Raw genomic sequence first — 26938 nt, 5'->3', positions numbered from 1 at the left:
CCACATAAGTGCCTCAGGCAACCAGGCCCAGAGAGAGAGAGATAGACTGCTCCCATCATTACCCCCATAGAGAGAGACTGCTTCAATTTTCCCCTAGAGACTGCTCCAGGGTGCTTCCCACAGCAATACTACCATCATTGTGAATGATGGATGGATGGGCACTCATGGGCAAGCAGTCAGGAGCTAGGGCTGGGCAGCAGCAGGCATTGTGAGTGCCCAGGAAAGACAAGAGAGACCCACTCCACTCCCCCCTAGCACCTGAGACCATCCACAATGCAGGCGTGCACCCCTCACAGACCCGCCTCGCTGCCCAGTCTGAGCAGAAGCATTTGGAAGGCTTCGGAACTGCATATGCACGCTTTCAAAGCCTGCACCCATATTTTTTGCGGACACTCGTTGCCCATTCACAGACATTTACTGACAAGGAAAAAAAGCCCTATTTTTACAAGCTGTCCAAGCAGCCCATAGAGTTCTTTCAACTGAGCTGACAGCCTGCCCTCACCACCTACCAGGGGCGGACTGACCATTCGGGCACTCGGGCACTGCCCGAGGGCCCCGTGCCACTAAGGGGCACCATCAGGGTGGCCAGACTCAATAAAACCAGGGACAGTATGTAAAAATCTGTGTTTTTTTTTAAATCCCAAGACTATAGCTGCCCCGCCTCTCCAGTACCTTTTCAGTGTGTGTATGTGTATTCTGTGTGTGTATACTGTGTGTGTATATTGTGTGTCTGTGTGTGTATACTGTATGTGTGTGTGTGTATACTGTGTGTGTATATTGTGTGTCTGTGTGTGTATACTGTATGTGTGTGTGTGTGTATACTGTGTGTGTATATTGTGTGTCTGTGTGTGTTTACTGTATGTGTGTGTCTGTATACTGTGTGGCCCCATAATCTATTGCCTGGGGACCCCATAATCTCCTATTGCCCGGGGGCCCCATAATCTTCTCCTATTGCCCGGGGACCTCATACTCTTCTATTGCCCAGGGGCCCCATAAGTTGTCAGTCCGCCCCTGCCCCCTACCATCTTTTACCGACTCTCCCTGCTGCCTGGGGGCTACCTGAGAAGAAGGACCTGAGCAGGGGAGCTGTGATGTCTCCACTGGTGAGGTCCATTGTCTGCATTGAAAGGTATTCTGGATGACCACCCTTCTTTAGGTACAGCAACAGGGCCCTCAGATATCTGGAGACACTGAATGAAACAAGAGGCAGGTTGTGCATTCGTAAAATGTCTACCTTTATTAGGTGCGTATACAGCTTATATATGGTTCAACTTACCAATAGAAAGAGGGGAGGGCGGAGCGGCTAGTAAATGTTGTATCGGTATAAAAAATATATGGTTATAAGTCAGTGACCCTTAAAATACATTTATCATGAGGTTACAGAAGTCAACAGACCATCTGGTTATGAGTCATAAGTCATGCATCCTGTCCCATGGCCTACAGAAAAGAGAACAGGAAAGGACAAACCAATCCAAAATGATATACATAGAGTACAGTGCTTGGGCAAGCATTTTTCTAAGTATTCTTTCATAGTTTCAGATTTAAGCTAAAATGACAAGCTTGACAAGATTTTGTATACTAAAGAATAACAAAATGGAGTCACAATGGTCTGGGCATATTATTACATGCATCAGTGGTATAGTGCAGTCCACACCTGATGCCGGCACTCAGAGGAAGCACCTTGCTAAGGTCAGCCAGGCAAACGTGGCACTGTATTACCGATATCATAGATCTCAGCTGAAAAAAGATGATCAGGGGTGCCTAGGGGCGGACTGACCATTCAGGCACAAATTATACCTTCCCCGCCTCTCCAGTACCTTTTCAGTGTGTGTGTATGTGTATTCTGTATGTGTATACTGTGTGTGTATACTGTATGTGTGTGTGTGTGTGTGTGTGTATACTGTGTGTGTATACTGTATGTGTGTGTGTGTGTGTGTGTGTATACTGTGTGTGTATACTGTATGTGTGTGTGTGTGTGTGTGTGTATACTGTGTGTGTATACTGTATGTGTGTGTGTGTGTGTGTGTGTGTGTATACTGTGTGTGTATACTGTATGTGTGTGTGTGTGTGTGTGTGTATACTGTGTGTGTATACTGTATGTGTGTGTGTGTGTGTGTGTGTATACTGTGTGTGTATACTGTATGTGTGTGTGTGTGTGTGTGTGTGTGTGTGTGTGTGTGTACTGTGTGTGTATACTGTATGTGTGTGTGTGTGTGTGTGTGTGTACTGTGTGTGTATACTGTATGTGTGTGTGTGTGTGTGTATACTGTGTGGCCCCATAATCTATTGCCTGGGGGGCCCATAATCTCCTATTGCCCGGGGGCCCTATAATCTTCTCCTATTGCCCGTGGGCCCCATAATCTCCTATTGCCCGGGGGGCCCCATGAGTTGTCAGCCCACCCCTGGGGGTGCCTACATCAGGGGTGCTTGAGTACCGCTTGACATCTTCACCCTCTGCACTGGATGACCTTATCCTGGCATTGCCAGGGACCATCAGGCTGGGGAGGAAAAGGCTGCATGGTACATCCTCCAGCCAGGAAATGACGTGGGGCCCTATCTGACTTGCTATAGCCCTGTTAACACCCGAGCGTTTCTCAGCTTGTAAAACGCTCATGCTCTGAAGCTCTAAAAATGCCCAACAAGCAAAATCCCATTGATTTCAATGGCCTCTGTTCACATACTGTATGGGTCTTAACGCACTTCTCTTTCCTTCATAAATTTGGTAACTGAGACCTCAAGGAAAGGACACAGCAGCGAGAGCCATTGTCAGCCAGTAAGGAGGGAGATGGTGGGGGGGGGGGGTGTTATTGGGGCACTAGGTGGGGGGAGGAGCCAGGAGATGAGTACATTTGTTTGTTTTTTAACTTAAATAAATCGCTTTAATTGTGCCCACATGGAAAAATATAACCACACAATAAATCCTACCTATACAGACATGAAAGGTGATTTTTATTATAAATATAATAATGATAAATATATTTATCTATCTATCTATCTATCTATCTATCTATCTATCTATCTATGACCTCTCTATCTATCTATCTATCTATCTATCTATCTATCTATCTATCTATCTATCTATCTATCTATCTATCTATCTATGACCTATCTATCTATCTATCTATGACCTATCTATCTATCTATCTATCTATCTATCTATCTATCTATCTATCTATCTATCTATGATATATCTATATCATGTGCGTTTTGTTTTAAGTACTTTTGAAATAAATCAAATGCTTTTATTTTACCTGATATGTGAGTGATGTTGCTTATGTGTCACTTTAAATTGTATTTTGTGGTTTTATGGTTATAGTTAAAAGGCAGAACACCTAAAACGGACTAAGGAATAAAGTGTCTGTCTGTCTATCTATCTAAAGAGAAATTGTTTTTCAACATGTTACCACTAGATGGCACTCTTCAGTGGGATGTCAACTAAGGACAGTAAAATTTTGCGCTGAGCTCTTCAAATACGCTATTATAGGATGACAATACCCTGTCCCTATGTCCCTAGTATAGGGTGACAACACTTTGTCCCTGTTATAGGGGGACAACGCTCTGTCCCTGTGTTCCGGTTATAGGGTGACAACATGCTGTCCCTGTGTCCCTGTTATAGGGTGACAACGCTCTGTCCCTGTCTCCCTATTATAAGGTGACAACGCTGTGTCCCTGTTATAGGGTTACAATGCTCTGTCCCTGTTATAGGGTGACAACGCTCTGTCCCTATTATAGGGTGACAACGCTCTGTCCCTGTGTCCCTGTTATAGGGTGACAACGCTCTGTCCCTGTGTCCCTGTTATAGGGTGACAATGCTCTGTCCCTGTCTCCCTATTATAGGGTTACAACGCTCTGTCCCTGTGCCCCTGTTATAGGGTTACAACGCTCTGTCCCTGTTATAGGGTGACAACGCTCTGTCCCTGTTATAGGGTGACAACGCTCTGTCCCTATTATAGGGTGACAACGCTCTGTCCCTGTCTCCCTATTATAGGGTGACAACGCTCTGTCCCTGTCTCCCTATTATAGGGTGACAATGCTCTGTCCCTGTGTCCCTGTTATAGGGTGACGACGCTCTGTCCCTGTCTCCCTATTATAGGGTGACAACGCTCTGTCCCTATTATAGGGTGACAACGCTCTGTCCCTGTTATAGGGTGACAACGCTCTGTCCCTATTATAGGGTGACAACGCTCTGTCCCTGTCTCCCTATTATAGGGTGACAACGCTCTGTCCCTGTCTCCCTATTATAGGGTGACAATGCTCTGTCCCTGTGTCTCTGTTATAGGGTGACAACGCTCTGTCCCTGTCTCCCTATTATAGAGTTACAACGCTCTGTCCCTGTGCCCCTGTTATAGGGTTACAATGCTCTGTCCCTGTTATAGGGTGACAACGCTCTGTCCCTGTTATAGAGTGACAACGCTCTGTCCCTGTTATAGGGTGACAACGCTCTGTCCCTGTTATAGGGTGACGACGCTCTGTCCCTGTTATAGGGTGACAACGCTCTGTCCCTGTTATAGGGTGACAACGCTCTGTCCCTGTTATAGGGTGACAACGCTCTGTCCCTGTTATAGGGTGACAACGCTCTGTCCCTGTTATAGGGTGACGACGCTCTGTCCCTGTTATAGGGTGACAACGCTCTGTCCCTGTTATAGGGTGACAACGCTCTGTCCCTGTCTCCCTATTATAGGGTGATAAAGCTCTGTCCCTGCTGTGAAAATGTCTTCTTAAGCATGTGCATAGCTGTCACGAATAATCCCTGTAAATTGCCAAATATGTTTATTTCCAATGATCAGCAGCTCCATCTAGTGGCCATAACGCAGTATTTTCCTGAGATATCTCTCAATCAGGAAAATACTGCATTATGGCCACTAGATGGATCTGACAAGCCTCCGAAATAAACATACGGGGGTACGCAAGTTGGAGATTATTCAGGGTGGTACAGCTCAATGTGGTTCAGTTACGGTTCACTATCTACTGTAAAGCTCAAGCTGGCACAAAAGACATTGTGGGGTGATTGGGCATTGGACCCTTCATTTTTGTCTATGGATCCTGTATCATTATTTCACGCATGGCTGCTACACCTGGCATCCAAGGTATGTTTATAATGCGGTTGCTGGACATGAAGATGTCATGGTATTTACTTACCAGTGTTGGGCTTTGCCAGCTCAGACCATCTGATGACATAGAAAAGCTTTCCCTATTTAAATGGAACATCTCCCCTCCCTCCTCGGAGTCTATCTGTGCCAACACACAGGAGTCCAATCTAATATAGTACAGACAGTTGGGGCAATCAGGCTCAGAGCTCTATAATAGTATAGGACCGCCATGACCACATACCTCCTGATTGCCGGCATTCTGGCCACCCTTCCAGCGACAGGTAAGTTGTCCCTCGAAAACATAAATTGTATGTGTATTTCATCTTCTTTCTGGTATATTAATTGGTTATTTTAAATTATTTAATATAATGATATCATACATTTTGCAATTCTGGTAGTAGTTCTTTTTTTTTTCAAATTTTCTAATTTTTTTAAATCAGTTACAATTATTTATCCCCCAAAAAAAAAAAAAAAAAGTTCATATGCAAATACAGATTATTTTTTATTTTATTTTTTCATGTTTCACTTTTTTTTTTAATTAGCTATAAAATTTGTTATTAAAAAAATGTTAATATACAAATAAAGTTTTCTTTTTTCTTTTTATTTTTTTTTTTCATTTTGCACTCATCTCCTATGAAATTAGCTACAAAATTAGTTATCATGAAAAGGTTCAAAAGGAAATGTTTTTTTTTTTATGTTTTTTAAAACAGTTTCAAAATTATTTATCAAAAAAAAAAAGTTCATGTGCATACAGATTTTATTTTTATTTTTTTTACTTTTTTTTAAATTAGCTACAAAGTTAGTTATTATAAAAAGGTTCATATACGAATACAGTTGTTTTCCTTCTTTTTCTTTCTTTTTTTTTTCTTTTTAATTTTCCACTCATCTGCTTCTATTAAATTAGCTAAAAAATTAGTTATCATGAAAAGGTTCAAAAGGAAATAGTTTTGTTTTTTTCCTTTTTTGAAATGTTCTCATCTTTTTTAAAACAGTTACAAATTTATTTATAAAAAAAAAGGGTTCATATGTATACATATGCATACATGCATGTGCATACAGTTTTTTTATTTATTTATTTTTTTTATTATTTTACTCGTCTTTTTTTTAAACTAGCTGCACAATTATGAATTTGGGAAAAAAACGGTACCATATTTTATAATTGAGGAATTAATCTCTATCTAACACTTTCAAATAGCTACACAATTAGTTATTGCAATCAATAATTATTTATCAAATAATTACTTAAATTAAATTATTTAAAATTATTTATCAAAAAGAAGGTTCATATGCAAATACCGAAAAAAAATTTCACTCGTCTTTTTTTTTAAATTAGATACAAAATTTGTTATTACAAAGGTTTATATACAAATAGTTTTTTTTTTTCCTTTTTTTTTTTTATTCTTTTTTTTTTAATTTTACACTAATCTCCTTTTATGAAATTAGCTACAAAATTAGTTATCATAAAAAGGTTCATAAGAAATTACAGTTTTTTTTTTCCTTTTTTTTTTTTTTTTAATTTTCCACTCATCTCTTTTTATGAAATTAGCTACATATTTAAAGTTTACAAATTTTGTATTCCCCCCCCCTTTTTTTTTAATTGTTTATTCTTTTTTTTTAATTTTCCACTCATCTCCTTTTATGAAATTAGCTACAAAATTAGTTATCATAAAAAGGTTCATAAGAAATGACAGTTTTTTTTTACCTTTTTTTTATTTCTTTTTATGAAATTAGCTCCATATTTAAAGTTTACAAATTTTGTATTTTTATTAAAACCCATTAAAGATATTGAACAAGAACCTTTTTGCAGATACCTAATTTTGGAACCAATTTATTAAAAGAAGATGAGTGAAAAACGAAAAAAAAAAAAAAAAAAAAAATACTGTATTTTCTTATGAACCTTTTTAGGATAACTCATCATAAAAAGGTTCATAAGAAAATACAGTATTTTTTTTTTTTGTTTTTTTTTTCCCTTCACTTCCTGTCCTGCCTCAGTGCTACAAATCTCCCAAAACAGAGATCAGGCAGCAATGAAAACTGAGAGGAGAGCTTAACCCTTTCCTACTCCATGCAATTGTTTAAATATATTTGGGCTGGAGTTGAGCTTTAAGTTTCATAATATCTTAGTTGTGTTTTATATGCAACCCATTCATTTTGCAAATTGTACAGGGGGGTCCCACCAGGGGGTCCCACAAGGGAGCCTGCAATGTACCACCAGTACAGAGGGAGCACACGGTTGATAAGTAGTGCATTTCTAAAACAATTCTCCTAATTTTTTGCGCATGTAGACAGGTTGCCCAGAATCCAAGAGAAGCCCAATCGTGACTGCTACTCAATAACAACTACTCCTCTAGAGCAATTTGATTAATTTTTTTTGTGCACAGTTCAACCACTTCAATACCGGGCACTTTGATTCACCTTCTCAGTGACACACAAAGCCGTTTTTGACTTCAACTGTTGTCAGCTGTGGTCATTTGGCTCAGCATGAAAAGAGCTTTCCTGGAGCATTTCAGTCCCTTGTAGGGCAAACTGAAGCAGACGATTAACTTTGGGTGGCAAGGCACTGTCACTGGGATCTCTGGGATAAAATTGTGGACACAAGTCAGGAGATGGATACAAAACAAATTTAACCACTTCCCGACCAGCGCACGCCTATGTACGTTGGCAGAATGGCACGGGCAGGCATATTGGCGTACAGGTACGTCCAATCTTAAATGCCGCCCTGCCATCGCGAGCGTGCTAGTAGGGACCCCCGTGAGTCCGGTCGCGGGTCCCGTGGACTCGATCGCCGCGGGCATACCCACGATCATCTCACGGGGCGGCTGAACTGGGAGATGCTGTTGTAAACAGCATCTCCCCGTTCTGCCTAGCAACAAGTGACGCTGATCTCTGCTCCATGTGATTGGAGCAGAGATCAGTGTTCAGTAAAAGAAGGCCCAGCCCCCCTACAGTTAGTAACACACCCTTAGGAACACTTAACCCCCTACACTGCCACCCACTGGTTAACCCCTTCACTGCCAGTGTCATTTACACAGGAATCAGTGCATTGGTATAGCAGTGATTGCTGTATAAACGACAATGGTCCCAAAAATGTGTCAAAAATGTCCGATGTGTCCGCCATAATGTCGCAGTCACAATAAAAATCGCTGATCGCCGCCATTACTAGTAAAAAGAAAAATTATTAATAAAAATGCTATAAAACTATCCCCTATTTTGTGAACGCTATAAGTTTTGTGCAAACCAATCAATAAACGCTTATTGCGATTTTTTTACCAAAAATATGTAGAAGAATACGTATCGGCCTAAAATGAGGGAAAAATATATTTTTTAATATATTTTTGGGGGACATTTATTATCGCAAAAAGTAAAAAGTAATGCGTTTTTTTCAAAATTGCCGCTCTATTTTTGTTTATAGCGCAAAAAATAAAAACTGAAGGGGTGATCAAATACCACCAAAAGAAAGTTCTATTTGTGGGGAAAAAAAGGATGTCAACTTTGTTTGGGAGCCACGTCGCATGACTGCGCAATTGTCGGTTAAAGCGACGCAGCGCCGAATCGCAAAAAGTGGTCTGGTCTTTGGCCAGCAAAATGGTCCGGGGCTGAAGTGGTTAAAGGCTTTACCAATGCCAAGAAGCACAGTGAAGTCTATAATTAAGAAGAGGAAGGTATTTGGTACAACACCCTGGATCCAGAAGTCGCTCAAAACTGGATGAAAGAGCCAGGAGGAAACCGGTCAGAGAGGCTACTAAGAGGCTTACAGCAACTCTGAAGCAGTTGCAGGAACTTATGACAAGGTGGTCATTGTTTGCATGTGACAACAGTATCACAATTTCTCCACAAATGTGGCTTGTATGTAAGGTCTCAAGAAAAAAGACACTACCCTAGAAAGGCCACATGCAGTCATGACTGAGCTTTGCCAAAATGCACCTTGAAGATTCTGAGGCTACATGGAAAAAGGTTGTTCTACTCAGATGAGACTTTGAATTATTTGGCCTCAACATCAAACGATATCCAGGGCCGTCTTTAAGGCAGGGCAAAAGGGGCAGCTGCCCTGGGCCCTGTCATTGTTGTGGGGCCCAAAACAGCTGCCTCATACTTGCCAACTATCCAGGTTTAAATTCCCTTGTCCCTTGAAGTTTTATTCCTGTGCTGTGTCCCGATATCTCAGTGTGAAGTGCTGCTACTGATACTGCCCAGCTCTGCCCTATTGTTGTGTGCAGGTGACTCACCTGCAGACCCTGTGTTTACATGTAAATAACCGGCATTCATATGTAAATAGCGGTGACAATACTGAGTAAATAGCTACGGCTGGCGGCATTGATATGTAAATAAAGGCGGCATTCCTATGTATATCATGCTCCCCTGCTGTGAGGAGGTGATGTATTGTAACCTCTAGCAACTAATTAGTGAGCCGTAATGTGTGCTGTAACCTCTAGCAACTAGTCAGTAAGCAGTAATTATATGCTGTAACTGCTGGCAACCAATCGCAATTGCTGCCTGATCTGCTATAGAAAACAGATTTTAAGTCAAGCTGCTATTTATTGTATGTCTCAAACTAGGTGGAGAGGGAAATTGCATGGGGGTGGGGGGCCCAAGAAAATTTTTGCCCAGGGTCCAATCTATATTAAAGACGGCCCTGACGATATCCAATACTGGTCACCATCAAAAATACCATTGAATTCTTGAGGAACATCTGCCAGAAAGTTGTCAACGGGAAGAAGGTTTGCCTTCTAACAAGACGATGACCCAAAGCACACGGCAACAATGACCACACAGAGGTTGAAGGAGAAAAAGGTGAATGCATGGCCTAGTCAGAGCCCAGACTTAAACCCCATTGAAAATCTGTGGAATGACTTGAAGACTGCAGTCCACAAACAGTCACCATCAAATTTAAATGAGCTTGAGGAGCTCTGCAAAGAAGAGCGGGCAAATGTTGCAAAGTGTAGATGTGCAAAGTTACTAGAAACATCTCCTAACAGACCACAACAACAGGCTGAATTCCAACAAAATACTGACATAATGGCGAGATTGTTTTTACAATGCTGTGATTCTGTTTTTTTATTTTATTTTTTTAAATTCTGACATGTTGGTGTTGTATCTTTCACTTGGCTGTTATAAGTTGCACTAGTAAATACAGCTGGATAAAACAAAAATGTTATCTGTCTTCATTTCAGGCTGCAAAGCAGCAACGTGTGAATATCTTAGCCCCTGTACACACGGTCGGAGATTTCGACAACCAAATCCGTCGGATTTTATCAGTCGGATCTTGTCCGAAACTGTTGCATACACACGGTCGGACTAAGTTGTCGAAAAATCCGATCATTCAGAACGTGATGACGTCATTTCGTTACGATGGGACTACATTCAGGCTAGTAGCCAATAGCTTTGATGTAGGAATTTGATCTGAGCATGCGTGGCACTTGGTCCGATCAAAATTCTCTACACATGATCGGAGTATGTCTGATCGAACCAGTTGGTCGGGAAATATTTCCAACAAGTTGGAAAATTGGGTCAGACGGATATTCTGACGGAATACATACCACACACAGTCGGATTATCCGACAAAACGCTCCGATAGGACACATTCCGATGGATTCTACGACCGTGTGTACAAGGCTATAAAGGGGAGCGATTCTTTTCTATACCCATTGTATGTGTTGCGCAATTGTTTACATACTGGTCACGTCTAGTGGTCGGTCATGTTGGGGGTGTAGTCTCCTATGTATGGAGTGTAATAGAATTGTATGATGGTCATATCTAGTGGTCGGTCTTGTTCGGGGGTGTAGTCTTCTATGTATGGAGTGTAATAGAATTGTATGATGGTCATATCTAGTAGGGGAGTGATTCTTTTCTATATCCACTGTATGTGTTGCGCAATTGTTTCCACACACCTAAGCCCCCTATGTGTGCGTTTACATTCACATTTGTGTGCACTAGGTGATGGGGTGCTTTAAGTTGTTTGTTATTTATTAGATTTTATTAGATTTTTAGTTTTGTAACACTATTTTTTTTTATTTCTCACTTAGCAAGACCAGTATATGATAGCATTGAGCAGGTGGTAGGTAATCTGTATGGAGACATCATGGGTCTATTAGACCCTTAATCCCCCCCCCCCCCCCCAAAACACGGACCTGTTCAAGCACAGGTCCGTGTTTGATTGGCTGTTTACCCGGCTGGGAGTTTGAAAGCTGTGAACCCAGAAATGCTCAGAGCTGAGCACCTCTAGGCTCAAACCCTACAGAGGACATCAGAGAACAAAGCTTTTCCTCCTTGCCAACCTGACAGTGGTTATTGTTGTGGTCCAGGGGTCCCAGGAGAAGCTGGAAAGCCCAGGAACCAGGGATAGAGGGGTGTCCCGGCGGGGGAGGGGTGCCAACCGCGAGTTATGTAACGGCTCTACTGCTGCCCAGGTCACTTTTGCAGAAGAGTCAGTAGTTACTTACTGCGGCCATGAGCTTCTTTTAACTTCTTCAAGCTTTGAACATGCTAGACATGTCCAAAGAGGTGAAGAGGTTAAGCTTATATAACAGGTGCAGCCCATTGCGCTGTAGTGTTGCATGCACTGAAGCACATATGACAGCTGGAACTGAGCCATCTTCATAAGGATATCCAATGCCCCGATAATTACAGACCGAGAATGCCAGCAATGACACGGCCCTTATACAGTAGAACACCAAGGGACTCAACCAGAAAAATGTTGGAAAACCAAAATGGAGGGGCTGCCCTCATCGACAAATCAAAGCACCAAGTAGAGCACATACATACTACATTAGTTACTACAGACGGTAGTCCTGTTTTTGGCTTACTACCATTCTGTACTCCGTATGACAACAGTTCACTGCAAGGACAGCTGTGATAGTCCACCGGCTTCGATGCCAATGGATTGTTGGTAGGAGGCCAACGTATATCCAGTATTACAGGCCAACGAAATACCACACCAAGCCAAATTCTATTTGGAGACTACAAAATGCAATTCAGCCGTGTAACTTAAAGGTTAAACTCGCCCGCCGCCCACTACAACACAATCTGAATAGTTTCCCGAAACTAGATCTGCAATAAACAAAGATCGGGACCAAATGTCCCAGACAATGTAGACTTCAAGTGTTTACTGGAGCTGAATAGTAAATAATGACATTGTGATGTGGTTATGCTGGAGCTTTGGGATTTTATATATAAAGTATAAAACTTGTAGGATGGTCATATCTAGTGGTCGGTCATGTTGGGGGGTGTAGTCTTCTATGTATGGAGTGTAATAGAATTGTATTATGATCATGTCCAGTGGTCGGTCATGTTCGGGGTTGTAGTCTTCTATGTATGGAGTGTAATAGAATTGTATGATGGTCATATCTAGTGGTCGTCATCTTGGGAGCTGTAGTCTATGTATAGAGTGTAATAGAATTGTATGATGGTCATATTTAATGGCCGGTCATGTTGGGAGGTGTAGTCTTCTATGTATGGAGTATAGTAGAATTGTATTATGATTATGTCCAGTGGTCGGTCATGTTGGGGGTGTAGTCTTCTATGTATGGAGTGTAATAGAATTGTATGATGGTCATATCTAGTGGTCGGTCATGTTCGGGGTGTAGTCTTCTATGTGTGGCGTTTAATAGAATTGTATGATCATCATATCTAGTGGTCGGTCATGTTGGGAGGTGTAGTTTTCTATGTATGGAGTGTAATAGAATTGTATTATGATCATGTCCAGTGGTCGGTCATGTTGGGAGATGTAGTCTTCTATGTATAGAGTGTAATAGAATTGTATGATGGTCATATCTAGAGGTAGGTCATGTTGGGAGGTGTAGTCTATGTATGGAGTGTAATAGAATTGTATGATCATCATATCTAGTGGTCGTCATGTTGGGAGGTGTAGTCTTCTATGTATGGAGTGTAGTAGAATTGTATTATGATCATATCTAGTGGTCGGTCATGTTGGGGGTGTAGTCTTCTATGTACGGAGTGTAGTAGAATTGTATTATGATCATATCTAGTGGTCGGTCATGTTGGGGGTGTAGTCTTCTATGTATGGAGTGTAGTAGAATTGTATTATGATCATATCTAGTGGTCGGTCATGTTGGGGGTGTAGTCTTCTATGTATGGAGTGTAGTAGAATTGTATTATGATCATATCTAGTGGTCGGTCATGTTGGGGGTGTAGTCTTCTATGTACGGAGTGTAGTAGAATTGTATTATGATCATATCTAGTGGTCGGTCATGTTGGGGGTGTAGTCTTCTATGTATGGAGTGTAGTAGCATTGTATTATGATCATATCTAATGGTCGGTCATGTTGGGGGTGTAGTCTTCTATGTATGGAGTGTAATAGAATTATATTATGGTCATGCCCAATTTATGTTAAGCTTTGACTGCCTCTCTTGCACACGTAGCTTCCCTTTAAATTGCCCTTGTATTAAATGAACGTTGTGGAAACTTAAAACTGGATGTTTGCCAAACATTTGACCACAGGGACAGGCCCCAATGCAAACATTTTTCTTTTTTATGTAGCTCTACCTCCGTAGTGGTTGCAGATAACAGGGTCCCCACTCCTACACAGCCAGGCAAATAGCATTTTCAGCTTTCATCCAGAGACAAGGAATAGACTTTGAGCTTTGTTTTGATGTTTTTTTGTAGGGGTTATAACTTGGATGGGGATTCGGGAATAGGGATTATGGGATGTCCAACTTGACAGTAACAAAACCAAGGACAAATTCCCTGGACAACTGCCCCAAAGCATGATGCTGCCACCACCATGCTTCACGGTGGGTATGGTGTTCTTTTGGTGATGTGCAGTGTTTGTTTTTGCACCAAACATATCTTTTGGACCTATGGACAAATAGTTCAACCTTGGTTTCATCAGACCAGAACACATTTTCCCACATGCTTTTGGGAGACTTCAGATGTGTTTTTGCAAAATGTAGCTGAGCTTGGATGTTTTTCTTCATAAGAGAAGGCTTCCAACTTGCAACCCTACCCCATAGCCCAGACATATGAAGAATACGGGAGATTGTTGTCACCACACAGCCAGTAATTGCCAGATATTCCTGCAGCTCCTTTAATGTTGCTGTACAGTAGGCTTCTTGGCAGCCTCCCTGACCAGTTTTCTTCTCGTCTTTTCATCAATTTTGGAGAGACGTCCAGTTCTTGGTGATGTCACTGCTGTGCCATATTTTCTCCACTTGGTGATGGTCTTCACTGTGTTCCATGGAATATCTAATGCCATGGAAATTCCTTTGTACCCTTCTCCTGACTGATACCTTTTAATAATGAGATCCCTCTGATACTTTGGAAGCTCTCTGCAGACCATGGCTTTTGCTGTAGGATGCGGCTAAGAAAATGTCAGGAAAGACCTACTAGGACAGCTGATCTTTATTTGGGGTTAATCAGAGGCACTTTAAATGATGGCGGGTGTTTACTGACTCCCATTCAACATGAGTTTGAATGATGTGATCGCCTAATTCTGAACATGGCTACATCCCCAGTTATAAGAGGGTGTGCAAAGTTATGCAACCGCATTATTTATTTTTTTATTTTTACTCCCCCCCCCCCCCCCCCAAAAGATTTCAGTTTGTTTTTCAACTGAGTTGTACAGTTTATGGGTCACATTAAAAGATGGAAAAAGTTCTGAAGTGATTTACCTTTGTCTCATTTTTTTTTATACATCAGAGAAAACTCACATTTTAACAAGGGTGTGTAGACTTTTTATATCCACTCAGGGCCGGTGCTACCACTAGACAAACTAGGCCGCCACCTAGGGTACCCGGACTCTGGTGTTCCTACTCTCTTCTCTCTGCAGCAAGCAACTAAGGCTCAGCATCAGCAGGCAGCCTCCGCTCCGTTCCCACATAGTGTCAGAGGCACAGCGGTGGCGGAGGACTGTGTCTGTGTCCCGACTCCTGAATGAATTTAAGCAAGCAAACATTCATTGATGGACGCTGGCAGGTTGCATTGGTGGGCGCTAGTGAGGCAGGCTGCAGTTGATGGGCGCTGATGAGGCTGAATTTGATGGGCGCTGGTGAAGCTGCATTTGATGGGAGCTGATGAGGCTGAATTTGATGGGCGCTGTTGAGGCTGCATTTGATGGGCACTGGTGAGGCTGCATTTGATGGGCGCTGGTGAGGCTGCTTTGATGGGTGCTGGTGAGATTTCATTTGATGGGCGCTGGTGAGGCTGCATTGATGGGCGCTAATGAGTCAGGCTGCATTGATGGGCGCTAATGAGGCTGCATTTAATGGATGCTGGTGAGGCTGCATTTGATGGGCACTGGTAGGCTGCATATATGGGTGCTGGTAGGCTGCATTGATGGGTGCTGGTGAGGCTGCATTTGATGGGCACTAGTGAAGCTGCATTGATGGATGCTGGTGAGGTTGCATTTGATGGGCACTAGTGAGGCTGCATTTAATGGGCACTGGTGAGGCTGCATTGATGGGCGCTAATGAGGCAGGCTGCATTGATGGGTGCTGATGAGGCTGCATTTAATGGATGCTGGTGAGGCTGAATTTGATGGGCACTCGTGAGGCTGAATTTGATGGGCACTGGTAGGCTGCATTGATGGGTGCTGGTAGGCCGCATTGATGGGTGCTGGTGAGGCTGCATTTGATGGGCACTGATGAGGCTGCATTTGATGGGCACTGATGAGGCTGCATTGATGGATGCTGATGAGGTTGCATTTGATGGGCACTGGTGAGGCTGCATTTAATGGGCACTGGTAAGGCTGCGTTTGATGGGCGCTGGTGAGGCTGCATTGATGGGTGCTAATGAGGCAGGCTGCATTTGATGGGCGCTGGTGAGGCTGCATTTGATGGGCACTGGTGAGGCTGCATTGATGGGTGTTGGTGATGCTGCATTTGATGGTCACTGGTGAGGCTGCATTTGATGGGTGATAATGAGGCAGGTTGCATTTGATGGGCGTTGGTGAGGCTGCATTGATGGGTGCTGGTGAGGCTGCATTTGATGGACACTGGTGAGGCTGCATTTGATGGGCGCTTCATTAAAAAAGTTGGGGTTTACACGGGCAGGGGGAAGGGGGTGGAGTCATGGGTTGTGAAGCCAGGGGGCAGCAAAATTAGGTTTCGACTAGGGTGTCAAAAATCCTTGCACCAGCCCTGTATCCACTGTATATCAGAAATAAAACAAATGTAAAATAACTATTTTCACCACTAGAGGGCCTTCCGTCTGTTCTTCTAAAGGTCTGGACTCTTAAGTATTTCCTATGGTGTTTGAATGCCTGGCTGTGGAATCTGTCACCCCCCCCCCCCCCCCCCCCCCACCCCTCGCTAATTGCAGAAGATCACGTCCTTTCCAGATATGAATTCTTGTTGATCTCATTACAGTAATGTGTGTACCGGGGGGGGGGGGGGGGCGGCCGCGCCGCAGATTCCCAGATTCTACATCAGGCTAATGGAGAACGCAGGCCTGAGTCTTCACATTGATTGAAGGCATTACATTTTATTCTGAACTCCGGGCCGATATGAAGACATTGATGATGCAGCTCCGTAGTCATTAATTCATCATACATTTATTCTTTAATCACAAGCCGTGTAAGGACCTGAACATGACCTGGTATTGGCCTTCTGTAGTCCCTGTACAGCAGGGCTGGAGCGTGTGAGGAAGAAGCAGCACAAGGACGCCAATCAGTTTCTACATCTAGTGGTAGAAAAAAAAGTATTGCAAGGAAAATTTCTGGATTAAGCTGAATATTGCAGTGAGGCCTCAGTGTAAGGACCTGAATCTGACCTGGTATCAGCCTCCTTTAGTCCCTGTACAGCAGGGCTGGAGCATGAAAGGAAGAAGCAGCACAAGGCGCCAATCAGTTAATGTGCTGATAAAGAGCATGTTGATAGGAGGAGGGAGCAGAGCACTGCCCAATCACATCCTGGGGGTTGGTCTAGATTGACCTGGGATCAAAGGAACTGGGTTGAATGATGTTGTTCATTAGACTGAGGACATCTAGTGGTAGAAAAGAGATACAGCAAGGAAAATGTCTGGATTGAAGCTGAATATTGCCGTAAGACATTATTTTCACTGCTTTATGAAATAACAATACAGGGGGAGGGGGGCTTTTTGCCAAAAAAAACAATTCTGACTGTAGTACCACTTTAATTCCTATATCATCGGCTCCATCTAGTGGCCAAAAGGCAAAATATTTTCTCATTGATACAGTTCAGAAATCTATACCGCGTTTTGGCCACTGACAATATAGGGATTCATTTATTTGAAAAAAATACAGGAACAATAGAGTACTGTCCACTGTAGATAAAGACCCATGTCTGCCCTGGTATCAGCCTCTTGTGATCCCTGTACAGCAGGGCCGGAGTGTGAGAGGAAGAAGCAACACAAGGCGCCAATCAGTTCATGTGCTGATAAAAAGCATGTTGATAGAAGGAGGGAGCAGAACAACATGAGCCCATCACTGAGCTGCTTTTCCTTTCACTGTTTAATCACATGCTGGGAGTGGCTCCAGATCAACCTGGGCTCAGAGGAAGTGGCTCGAATGATGTTGGTCATCAAACTGTGGACACCTACTGGTAGAAAAAAAAGAACTACAAGGAAAATCTCTGGATTAAAGCTCAATATTGCAGTGAGGCCTCAGTGTAAAGACCTTAATCTTACCTGGTATTAGCCTCTTGTAGTCCCAGTACAGCAGGGCTGGAGTGAGAGAGGAAGAAGCAGCACAACGAGCCAATCAGTTCATGTGCTGACATAGAGCATATTAATAGGAGGAGGGAGCAGAACAACAGAGACATGAGCTCATCACTGAAGCTCCTCGTCTTTCACTGATTGACCTGGGCTCAGAGGAAGTGGGTTCATAGGTGTGCACACAGGGTGTGCCAGGTGTGCCTGGGCCCACCCTAATCACCCCATGTGCATTAGCATTATCCAGGGATAGCCTCAGCTGGGGGGTTGGGGGTGCTAGTGGCCAGTGTAAATGCCCCCATTATATTAAAGGCTAGGTTCAACCGTAGGAACACGTTACACCCGTATTTAGGGCGTAACATAATATGGGCCCAATCAACTGTCTCCCACCACCAGAGCCTCCTTTCTGTGACAGTAGGTGGCGTTCATGTGTGTTTGAGATTTGGGGTGCCCACCCCAATGCAGTAGGCTGTGCACACCTATGAGTGGCTTAAAGGATGTTGGTCATCAAACTAAGGACATCTAGGGGTAGAAAAAAAGTACTGCAGGGAAAATCTCTACATTAGAGCTGAATATTGTATGAGGACTCAGTGTAAGGACCTTAATCTGACTTAAAATCAGCCTCTTGTAGTCCCTGTAGAGTAGAGCTGTAGTAAGAAGCAGCACAATGCACCAACCAGTTAATTTGCTGACAAAGAGCATGGGGGGTGGGTCCAAGACAACCTGGGCTCAAGGAAGTGGGTTGGATGATGTTGCTCATCAAATTGTGGACATCTACTGGTAGAAAAAAAAGTACTGCAAGGGAAATCTCTGGAATAAAGCTGAATATTGCAGTGAGGCCTCAGTGTAAGGACCTGAATCTGACCTGGTGTCAGCCTCTTGTGGTCCCTGTACAGCAGGGCTGGAGCGGAAGAGGAAGAAGCAGCACAAGAAGCTAATGAGATCATATGCTGACAAAGCGAATGTTGATAAGAGGAGGGAGGAGGGAGCAGAACAGCAGAGACGTGAGCTCCTCATGGAAAGGAATTCTGGTTCTGTATAACCATCCTTGGTTAATCCAGGCAGACCACCTGGATCCTCGGATCCATGAGAAACCACATGAGACACGGGAAACAAGCTGGAGTGTGTTAAGATCTCTGATTTGTATTGAATACAACTAGGGTTGCCACCTTTTCTTCAAGCCAAACCCAAACAATTTAGCGGCCTGGGACACCTTTGGGTGCCCCAAGTAGAGTAGTAATGTGGTGCGCATATAGCGTGCCGCAGCGAACAGTGGCTGTGGCCAAATTGCTCTTGCTGACAGCATCGTCCTATCCCTCCCCCCCCCCCCCCCCCCCAAGTGATGCTGAACCTGTCCCCAGACAGCCGCCTGCATTGTGACTATCTTGGTCACTTGGGGAGCCACCGCCCAATATGAATAATGTGTGCCAGAAACCTGAACACATGATTCAAAACCCGAACTGTCCGGGTGAATCCCGAACAGGTGGCAACCCTAAATACAACAGTAGTATATATACCAGTAAAAATACATGTCTAATGTTTTTTTCTTTACAAACTTACACTCAGTACTTTCTTATCAATAGTTAAGCTGCTTGACTAGATAACAAGAAATAGCTAATGATTTTGCTGACACAAATTCGGGCCCAACCACAAATATCTCACGTGGACCTGGGCTCAGAGGAAGTGGGTTGAAGGATGTTGGCCATCAAACTGAGGACGTCTAGCGGTAGAAAAAAAAAAGTACTGCAGGGAAAATCTCTGGATTGAAGCTGACTATTGCTGTAAGGCCTCGTTTACACGGCTTTATGGCATAATGCTTTTTTGCCAAAAAAATTACAATTCTGACAGTATTACCACTTTAATTGCATTAATTCCTATATCATCGGCTCCACCTAGTGGCCAAAATCCAGTATATTTTTTCTCATTAACGTAGTTCAGAAATCTATACCGCGTTTTGGCCATGGACGATATAGGAATTAATTTATTAGGAAAAATAAGGGAACAATTGAATTCTGTCCTTGATATTTATTTTTTTGTGACTTATTTGGGCAAACATCCAAATTTTCAGGACAATCTTTTGGGGGTACCCCCCCCAAAAAGGTGGGTTTTTTCTTTTGGGGGTACCCCCCCCCCCCCCAAAGCTTGCCCTAAATATTTGGATGTTAGTGCAATCCAAAAAAATATATAATTAAAAGTGTCCCTGACAATTTTCAATAGTTTTTTGTATGCAAGTGCACTAATACGGCCTACTACGACCAAATAAAAAAATACGCACAGAAAAAAATAAATTAAAAAAATTGCACAAATGATTGTCACGTTCGGGCAATGAATGTTTGATGATTGGACCCGTATAAGCGTAGGTATAATTAAAACTTTTTTTTTTTTTTTTTTTAGGCTTTCAGTTTTTCTATCAACAGTCTTTTTCAGTAAAGCAGGTAGCCTGGTAAAAAAAAAAAAAATAATTAAAATTAAAAAAAAAAAAAAAAAATGGAAAGATCGCCACCTGCTGGCAGAAAATCAACTATGTGCTAAATCCCTGGTGACATATTTCTGGATGGCCTCGGGCACCACTTTTTGGGTGATTTTCTGTACGGATTAAAAACCCCCGAATCTTAGGTAAACAGGAGGTTTCAGCTCACATTAGCATGTACAAACAATTGTTAAATGTCATCAGCATGACCAGGCAGAGTTTCTGAAAAAAAACAAAAAAAGAGCGATTCGTCTTGCAAGCAGACCTGTGCTTGAGGCTGAACTCCACGCTATGAGCTAAATACAAGGATGAGATACATACAAGAAATCGGCGTTATCTGCCAAAGGATTTCTTTTTTCTGTCTATCCTGTCCTGAGATTTATACAGCTCTGCCACATAGCACAGCCCAGTCTGGCAAGGACCTGATTTTAATCTGGTGCAGTTCAGTAACACTTACGGGTCTTTTACCTCCCCAACCCCCCCCCCCCCCCCAGCTTGTGATTGGACACTGAAAAGAGAAGCACTTGTGTTTTGCTCTCTCCTCCTATCAGCATGTCCTTATGCAGACAGAGATCAGACTGGAGGAGGGAGAAGCAGCACAAAGGAGCCAAACAGTTGTGCTGCAGAACAGGCTGCATGCCGATTGGAGGAGGGAGTAGAGTGGCGGAGAGATGAGCTCATCGGGCCACTGCTTCTCCATTCAGTGTCCAATCACAGGCTAGGGGGAGGGACAAGACCGGTAAGTGTTACTTAACTGCAGCAGAGGAAAATCAGGTCCAAAATCAGGTCCATTGGCAGACTGGGTTGTGCTATGTGGCAGAGCTGTGTAAATCCCAGGACAGGATAGACAGAAAAAGAAGTCCTTTGGCAGATAAAGCCGATTTCTTATATGGATTTCATCCTTGGATTTATCTCATAGCTTGGAGTTCAGCTTAAAGCTCAGGCATAAAAAAGCATTTGAATACACGTGTCTTATACATACATGTGCTCATGTGTGTTCAGTTCCACTTGTTTTGTGTGTGCGATCCAGAAGAACCCCACAGAGAGCACCGATTACAAACTGAGGGCTAAAGATGACAAATTCCACTTCTAAAATATGCTAAAACCTTCAGCGCTGGACGAGTCGCCAATAATTCCCCTCCCCCCACGTCACAGCATTAATATTACCAGTTATTGATGGATGACAAATGTCATTTATTAAACACCTGGCAGACTATTGTGTCATTTCATTGTACACAGAGGGCATTATATACAATCCCCGGAGCTCCTATTCCCCGGATCTCTCCGTACAAACAACAAACAACAAACAACAAACAACAAATGTTTGTTTTATTTGTGTGTAAAGTCTGCACCTGCTGAACTACAAATAGACCTTTTCTGATGTTCGAGAGACAGAGCTGAGATATCTATTACAGCATTTGAACCCTTCATTTCCTTCCTCCCTTCTTCCCTTCCTTCTTTCCTTTCTATCCTTCCTCCTTCCATCTCCCCCTTTCTTTCCTTCCTTCCTTCCTCCCACCCTCCATCTCCCCGTCCCTTCCTTCCACCTTCCATCTCCCCTTTCTTTCTATCCTTCCTTACTTCCTCCCACCCTCCATCTCCCCTTTCCTTCCTTCCTTCCTCCCTCCATCTCCCTTTCCTTCTTTCCTCCCACCCTCCATCTCCCCTTTCCTTCCTTCCTTCCTCCCACCCTCCATCTCCCCTTTCCTTCCTTCCTTCCTCACCCTCCATCTCCCCTTTCCTTCCTTCCTTCCTCCCACCCTCCATCTCCCCTTTCCTTCCTTCCTTCCTCCCACCCTCCATCTCCCCTTTCCTTCCTTCCTTCCTCCCATCCTCCATCTCCGCTTTCCTTCCTCCCACCCTCCATCTCCCCTTTCCTTCCTTCCTTCCTCCATCTCCCCCTTCCTTCCTTCCTTCCTTCCTTCCTTCCTTCCTTCATCTCCGTTTCCTTCCTTCCTTCCTCCACCTCCCCCTTCCTTCCCTGCTTCCTTCCTCCCTAACTACCACCCATCCTTCCTTTCTCCTATCCTCCCTCCTTCGCGTCCTTCTTTCCTCCCTCCCATCCATTCTTCCTTTCTATCCTTCCTCCCTTCCTTCCTTCCTTCCTTCCTTCCTTCCTTCCTTCCTTCCTTCCTTCCTTCCTTCCTTCCTTCCTTCCTTCCTTCCTTTCTTCCCTCACTCCTGTCTTACCTTCCTTCCTTTCTATCCTTCCTTCCTATCCTCCCTCCCTTCCCTCCTTCCTCCCTCCCATTCATACCTTCCTTCCTTTCCTTCCTTCCTTCCTTCCTTCCTAACTTCCCTCACTCCTGTCTTACCTTCCTTCCTTTCTATCCCTTTCCTCCTTTCTCCCTCCCTTTCATACCTTCCTTCCTTTCCTTCCTCCCTGCCTCCCTTACTTCCTATCCTCCTTCCCTGCCATCTTTCCTTCATTCCTCCCTCCATCCCATCCATTCTTTCTTCCTTTCTATCCTTCCCTCTCTCCTTCCCTTCCTTCATTCCTGTCTTCCCTCACTCCTGTCTTTCCTTGCTTTCTATCCTTACTTCCTATCCCCCATCCCTTCCCTCTTTCCTCCATCCCATTCATACATTCCTTCCTTTCTATCCTTCCTTACTTCCTTCATCCCTGCCTCCATTCCTTACTATCCTCCTTCCCTGCTGTCTTTCTTTCATCCCTCCCTCCCTTTCTACCCACCCTCCCTGCCATCCTCCATTCCTTCACCTATCCTTACCTATCCTTATCTTCTATCCTTCCTACCACCAATCCTCCCTTCCTTCCTCCCTTCCGTCCTTCCTATCTTCTCTCACTCCTGTCTTTCCTTCCTTCCTTTCTATCCTTCCTTCCTATCCTCCCTCCCTTCCCTCCTTCCTCCCTCCCATTTATATCTTCCTTTCTTTCTATCCTTCCTTCCTCCCTGCCTCCCTTACTTCCTATCCTCCTTTCCTGCCATCTTTCCTTCATTCCTCCCTCCATCCTATCCATACTTTCTTCCTTTCTATCCTTCTTCTCTCCCTCCCTTCCTTCCTTTCTGTCTCTCCTTCCTTCCTCCCTCCCTCCTTCCTTCCTATCTTCCCTCACTCCTGTCTTTCCTTCCTTTCTATCCTTCCTTCCTATCCCCCCTCCCTTCCCTCCTTCCTCCCTCCCATTAATACATTCCTTCCTTTCTATCCTTCCTTACATCCTTCCTTCATTCTTTCCTTTCTCCCTGCCATTCCTTACTATCCTCCTTTCCTACTGCCTTTCTTTCATTCATCCCTTCCTTCGTTTCTTTCTATTCTTCCTCCCTTTTATTCCTATCCTCCCACCCTGCTATCTTCCCTTTCTTCCCTCATCCACCCATCCTTCCTTCCTTTCTTCCTTCCTTCACCCATACTTCCTTCCTTCACTGTCCTTCCTTCCTTTCCTTCCTAGTATTGCCCTGTACAGATTTCTCAGCCCCAAAGAAAGGGCCGAAACATGTTAGATTTTTCCTAGTGATTTTAAATCAAATTCTGGATGTTATATGCGGAGTGGCGCTTTTATTTCTTATCCTTTATTCCTAAATGTTCAAGGCGGAGATTGAGCAACTTCTATTATTTAATAACTTCCTCCTTTTCTTCTATCCTTCCTCCCCACTTTACTTTCTCCCCTATCTTCTTCCTTCCTTCCCCTTCTTTTCTATCTATCTATCTTTACCTATCTTTATTCTATTGATCGATCCATCTATCTATCTATCTATCTATCTATCTATCTATCTATCTATCTTTATTCTATTGATCAATCTATCTATCTATCTATCTATCTATCTATCTATCTATCTATCTATCTATCTATCTATCTTTATTCTATCTATCTATCTATCTTTATTCTATTGATTGATCCATCTATCTATCTATCTATCTATCTATCTATCTATCTATCTATCTATCTATCTATCCATCTATCTATCTATCTTTATTCTATTGATCGATCCATCTATCTATCTATCTTTATTCTATCTATCTATCTTTATTCTATTGATCTATCTATCTATCTATCTATCTCTCTATCTCTCTACCTATCTTTATTCTATTGATTGATCCATCTATCTATCTATCTATCTATCTATCTTTATTCTATTGATTGATCTATCTATCTATCTATCTTTATTCTATTGATCGATCCATCCATCTATCTATCTTTATTCTATCTATCTATCTATCTATCTTTATTCTATCTATCTATCTATCTATCTATCTATCTTTATTCTATTGATCGATCCATCTATCTATCTATCTATCTATCTATCTATCTATCTATCTATCTTTATTCTATTGATTGATCTATCTATCTATCTATCTTTATTCTATTGATCGATCCATCCATCTATCTATCTTTATTCTATCTATCTATCTATCTATCTTTATTCTATCTATCTATCTTTATTCTATTGATTGATCCATCTATCTATCTATCTATCTATCTATCTATCTATCTATCTATCTATCTATCTATCTATCTGTCTATCTATCTATCTATCTATCTATCTTTATTCTATTGATCGATCCATCTATCTATCTATCTTTATTCTATCTATCTATCTATCTTTATTCTATTGATTGATCTATCTATCTATCTATCTATCTATCTATCTATCTATCTATCTTTATTCTATTGATCGATCCATCTATCTATCTATCTTTATTCTATCTATCTATCTATCTATCTATCTATCTATCTATCTATCTTTATTCTATTGATCGATCCATCTATCTATCTATCTATCTTTATTCTATCTATCTATCTATCTTTATTCTATTGATTGATCTATCTATCTATCTATCTATCTATCTATCTATCTATCTATCTTTATTCTATTGATCGATCCATCTATCTATCTATCTTTATTCTATCTATCTATCTATCTTTATTCTATTGATCTATCTATCTATCTATCTATCTATCTATCTATCTATCTATCTATCTATCTTTATTCTATTGATCGATCCATCTATCTATCTATCTTTATTCTATTGATTGATCTATCTATCTATCTATCTATCTATCTATCTATCTATCTTTATTCTATTGATTGATCTATCTATCTATCTATCTATCTATCTATCTATCTATCTTTATTCTATTGATTGATCTATCTATCTATCTATCTATCTATCTATCTATCTATCTATCTATCTTTATTCTATTGATCGATCCATCTATCTATCTATCTTTATTCTATCTATCTATCTATCTATCTATCTTTATTCTATTGATCTATCTATCTATCTATCTATCTATCTATCTATCTATCTATCTATCTTTATTCTATTGATCTATCTATCTATCTATCTATCTATCTATCTATCTATATCTCTACCTATCTTTATTCTATTGATTGATCTATCTATCTATCTATCTATCTATCTATCTATCTATCTATATATATATATATCTTTATTCTATTGATTGATCTATCTATCTATCTATCTATCTATCTATCTATCTATCTATCTATCTATCTGCCCAATACCATCACCTACAGTGAAGCATGGTGGTGGCAACATCATGCTGTGGGGATGTTTTTCAGCAGCAGGAACTGGGAGACTAGTCAGGATTGAGGGAAAGATGAATGCAGCAATGTACAGAGACATCCTTGATGAAAACCTTCTCCAGAGCGCTCTGGACCTCAGACTGGAGCGAAGGTTTATCTTCCAACAGAACAACGACCCTAAGCACACAGCCAAGATAACAAAGGAGTGGCAATGGGACAACTCTGTGAATGTCCTTGAGTAGCCCAGCCAGAGCCCAGACTTGAACCCGATTGAAAATCTCTGGAGAGATCTGGAAATGGTTGTGCATGACGTTCCCCATCCAACCCGATGGAGCTTGAGAGGTCCTACAAAGAAGAATGGAAGAAACTGCCCAAAAATAGGTGTGCCAAGCTTGTAGCATCATACTCAAAAAAGACTTGAGGCTGTAATTGGTGCCAAAGGAGCTTCAACAAGGTATTGAGCAAAGGCTGTGAATACTTATGTACAAGGGATTTTTTTTTTCTCATTTTTTTTTTTTAATAAGTTTACAAAGATTTCAAATAAAACTTCTTTCACGTTGTCATTATGGGGTATTGCTTGTAGAATTTGGAGGAAAATAATGAATTTAATCCATTTTGGAACAAGGCTGTAACATAGCAAAATGTGGAAAAAGTGAAGCACTGTGAAGACTTTCTGGAGGCACTGTAACTATCTATCTATCTATCTATCTATCTATCTATCTATCTATCTATCTATCTATCTATCTATCTATCTATCTATCTTTACTTTATCTTTCATCTATCTGCTTTATCTACCTTGTTCTTTAAACTCAAATCACAGCCTGGCAGGATCAACAGGCGTTTTTTTTTATTATTTTATTTATAGATATATCACAAAGCTTTGAATGGTATATATAACAAATCAAAAGAGAACAAATAAAAAGTTTACTGTTGGAGTTTGCATACTGTTTAATCATATTGGTATTTATTGGTACTTTTTTGTTGTTGTGCAGGTTACTCCCTGACTTGTATAGAATGTTCAGTTGCAGCGGACATAATCTGCAATGGATCTTCCGAAGTATGTTCTTCCGGGAACACTGTCTGCCTGTTAACCCGCGCGGTAAACAAAATAGGTATGGCTATCCCAGAATCCTCTCATTTTTTTTTTTCTCAATGCAAGCAGTGTAAGTACCTGAATTTGAGTTAATATCAGCCTCTTGCTGTTCCAGTACAGCAGAGCTTAGACCGGCGGAGTGAGAAGCAAC

General features: G+C 42.1%; 1 protein-coding gene across 1 annotated transcript in view; it reads left to right on the top strand.

Annotated features, from left to right (window-relative positions):
• The first annotated feature begins 5319 nt into the window (after positions 1-5319).
• LOC143933362 (phospholipase A2 inhibitor and Ly6/PLAUR domain-containing protein-like) overlaps positions 5320-26938 on the top strand; it is a 34386-nt gene continuing 12767 nt past the window's right edge. The window contains exons 1-2 of the mRNA XM_077456230.1: positions 5320-5371; positions 26687-26806. Of these exons, the coding sequence (XP_077312356.1) occupies positions 5320-5371; positions 26687-26806 (172 nt within the window). The remainder of the gene's footprint in view (positions 5372-26686; positions 26807-26938) is intronic.

This window comes from Lithobates pipiens, unplaced genomic scaffold (assembly GCF_037356315.1).
Source record: "Lithobates pipiens isolate NorthernLeopardFrog02 unplaced genomic scaffold, aLitPip1_a1.2 Scaffold_27, whole genome shotgun sequence".
Lineage (NCBI taxonomy): Eukaryota > Metazoa > Chordata > Amphibia > Anura > Ranidae > Lithobates > Lithobates pipiens.
Note: the sequence above shows the minus strand (reverse complement) of the source record. Positions and strands in the feature narration are given on the sequence as shown.